Raw genomic sequence first — 1,132 nt, 5'->3', positions numbered from 1 at the left:
TTTTTTTTTTTTTTTTTTTTTTTTTTTTTTTATTCAAGAAGCCATTATTGCTAGTCTATTTAGAGAGAGGAAAAAAAGGATAGGATTTGATCTCCAAACTTTTATATAGTTTTTAATTTTGGAACGTTGGTTCGCCACAAACTTATCTAATAACTGCCAGTGACACCTCGTGCAGAGAAAAAAAAAAGAGAGGGAGAAATTGCTTTTTTATATTTTTATATATATATACATAATTCGACGTAAGGAAGAGATTTAGGTTTGAAATAAGATGCAACTTTATCATCGAAAATTGGAGGCAAGTATTAGATTTCCGCACAATTCTTCCCGAACTAATTCTAACCCTCTTTTGTTTTTAACAGTGAACACTTGTCACATTTAATAGAACTGAGAATGTTCTTTAGTTGCGAAATTTTCAACTGTTTCACCTACAATATTTTTTATTATATAAAAGTACTTCATTGAACACGTAATTATTGGTTTGGTCACATTCGTAGTTGATGTGCTATTATTTAATGGAATATGTTGTTGTAACTTTGTATAAAATGCCAAAGGGAGATCAGTTGAATAATTAAAACATTCAGTGTTGATAAATGAAATATGAAATATAACATTCACAGTTAGTTTTACTATATATATATATGATAATTTCGTTTATTATAAAAACAGTTATGGTAAGCTCGAGTCTTGCCTATTAATAGTGAGTTCAAGTATTTATAGCGATTGCTTTGTTTCTTCGTCCTTTTTGTAGCTAATGGGTGGAGTAAAGAGGCCTTCACCTGAACCTGTAGAACCTGTTACTAACACCAAATCAAACAAAAAACCCAAAGTTCCAAAGAAGAAGAAAAAGAAAGACCCGAACGAACCACAGAAGTAAGATTTAGGTCCATTATTTACTGCAAGTGTCACTCAGTTTCAGGAGATTTACTGTTAAGAAGCTTGTCAAGTTATTTGTGTTAACCCCCCCCCCATTCATCCAAATATTTACTGTCGTGAAGCTTGTCAAGTTATTTGTGTTAACTCCCCCATTCATGCAAATATTTACTATTGTGAAGCTTGTCAAGTTATTTGTGTTAACTCCCCCATTCATGCAAATATTTACTATTGTGAAGCTTGTCAAGTTATTTGTGTTAAC

General features: G+C 31.4%; 1 protein-coding gene across 1 annotated transcript in view; it reads left to right on the top strand.

Moving 5' to 3' along the window:
• Positions 1 to 870, top strand: part of LOC106475126 (TOX high mobility group box family member 3-like) — a gene marked incomplete at its 3' end in the record, with an annotated part of 23,823 nt that extends 22,953 nt beyond the window's left edge. The window contains exon 5 of the mRNA XM_013935823.2: positions 749 to 870. Within this exon, the coding sequence (XP_013791277.2) occupies positions 749 to 870 (122 nt within the window). The remainder of the gene's footprint in view (positions 1 to 748) is intronic.
• Between the last annotated feature and the right edge of the window lie 262 nt (positions 871 to 1,132).

The sequence above is a fragment of the Limulus polyphemus genome, unplaced genomic scaffold, assembly GCF_000517525.1.
Source record: "Limulus polyphemus unplaced genomic scaffold, Limulus_polyphemus-2.1.2 Scaffold8119, whole genome shotgun sequence".
Lineage (NCBI taxonomy): Eukaryota > Metazoa > Arthropoda > Merostomata > Xiphosura > Limulidae > Limulus > Limulus polyphemus.
This window is presented reverse-complemented; position numbering and strand designations above follow the sequence as displayed.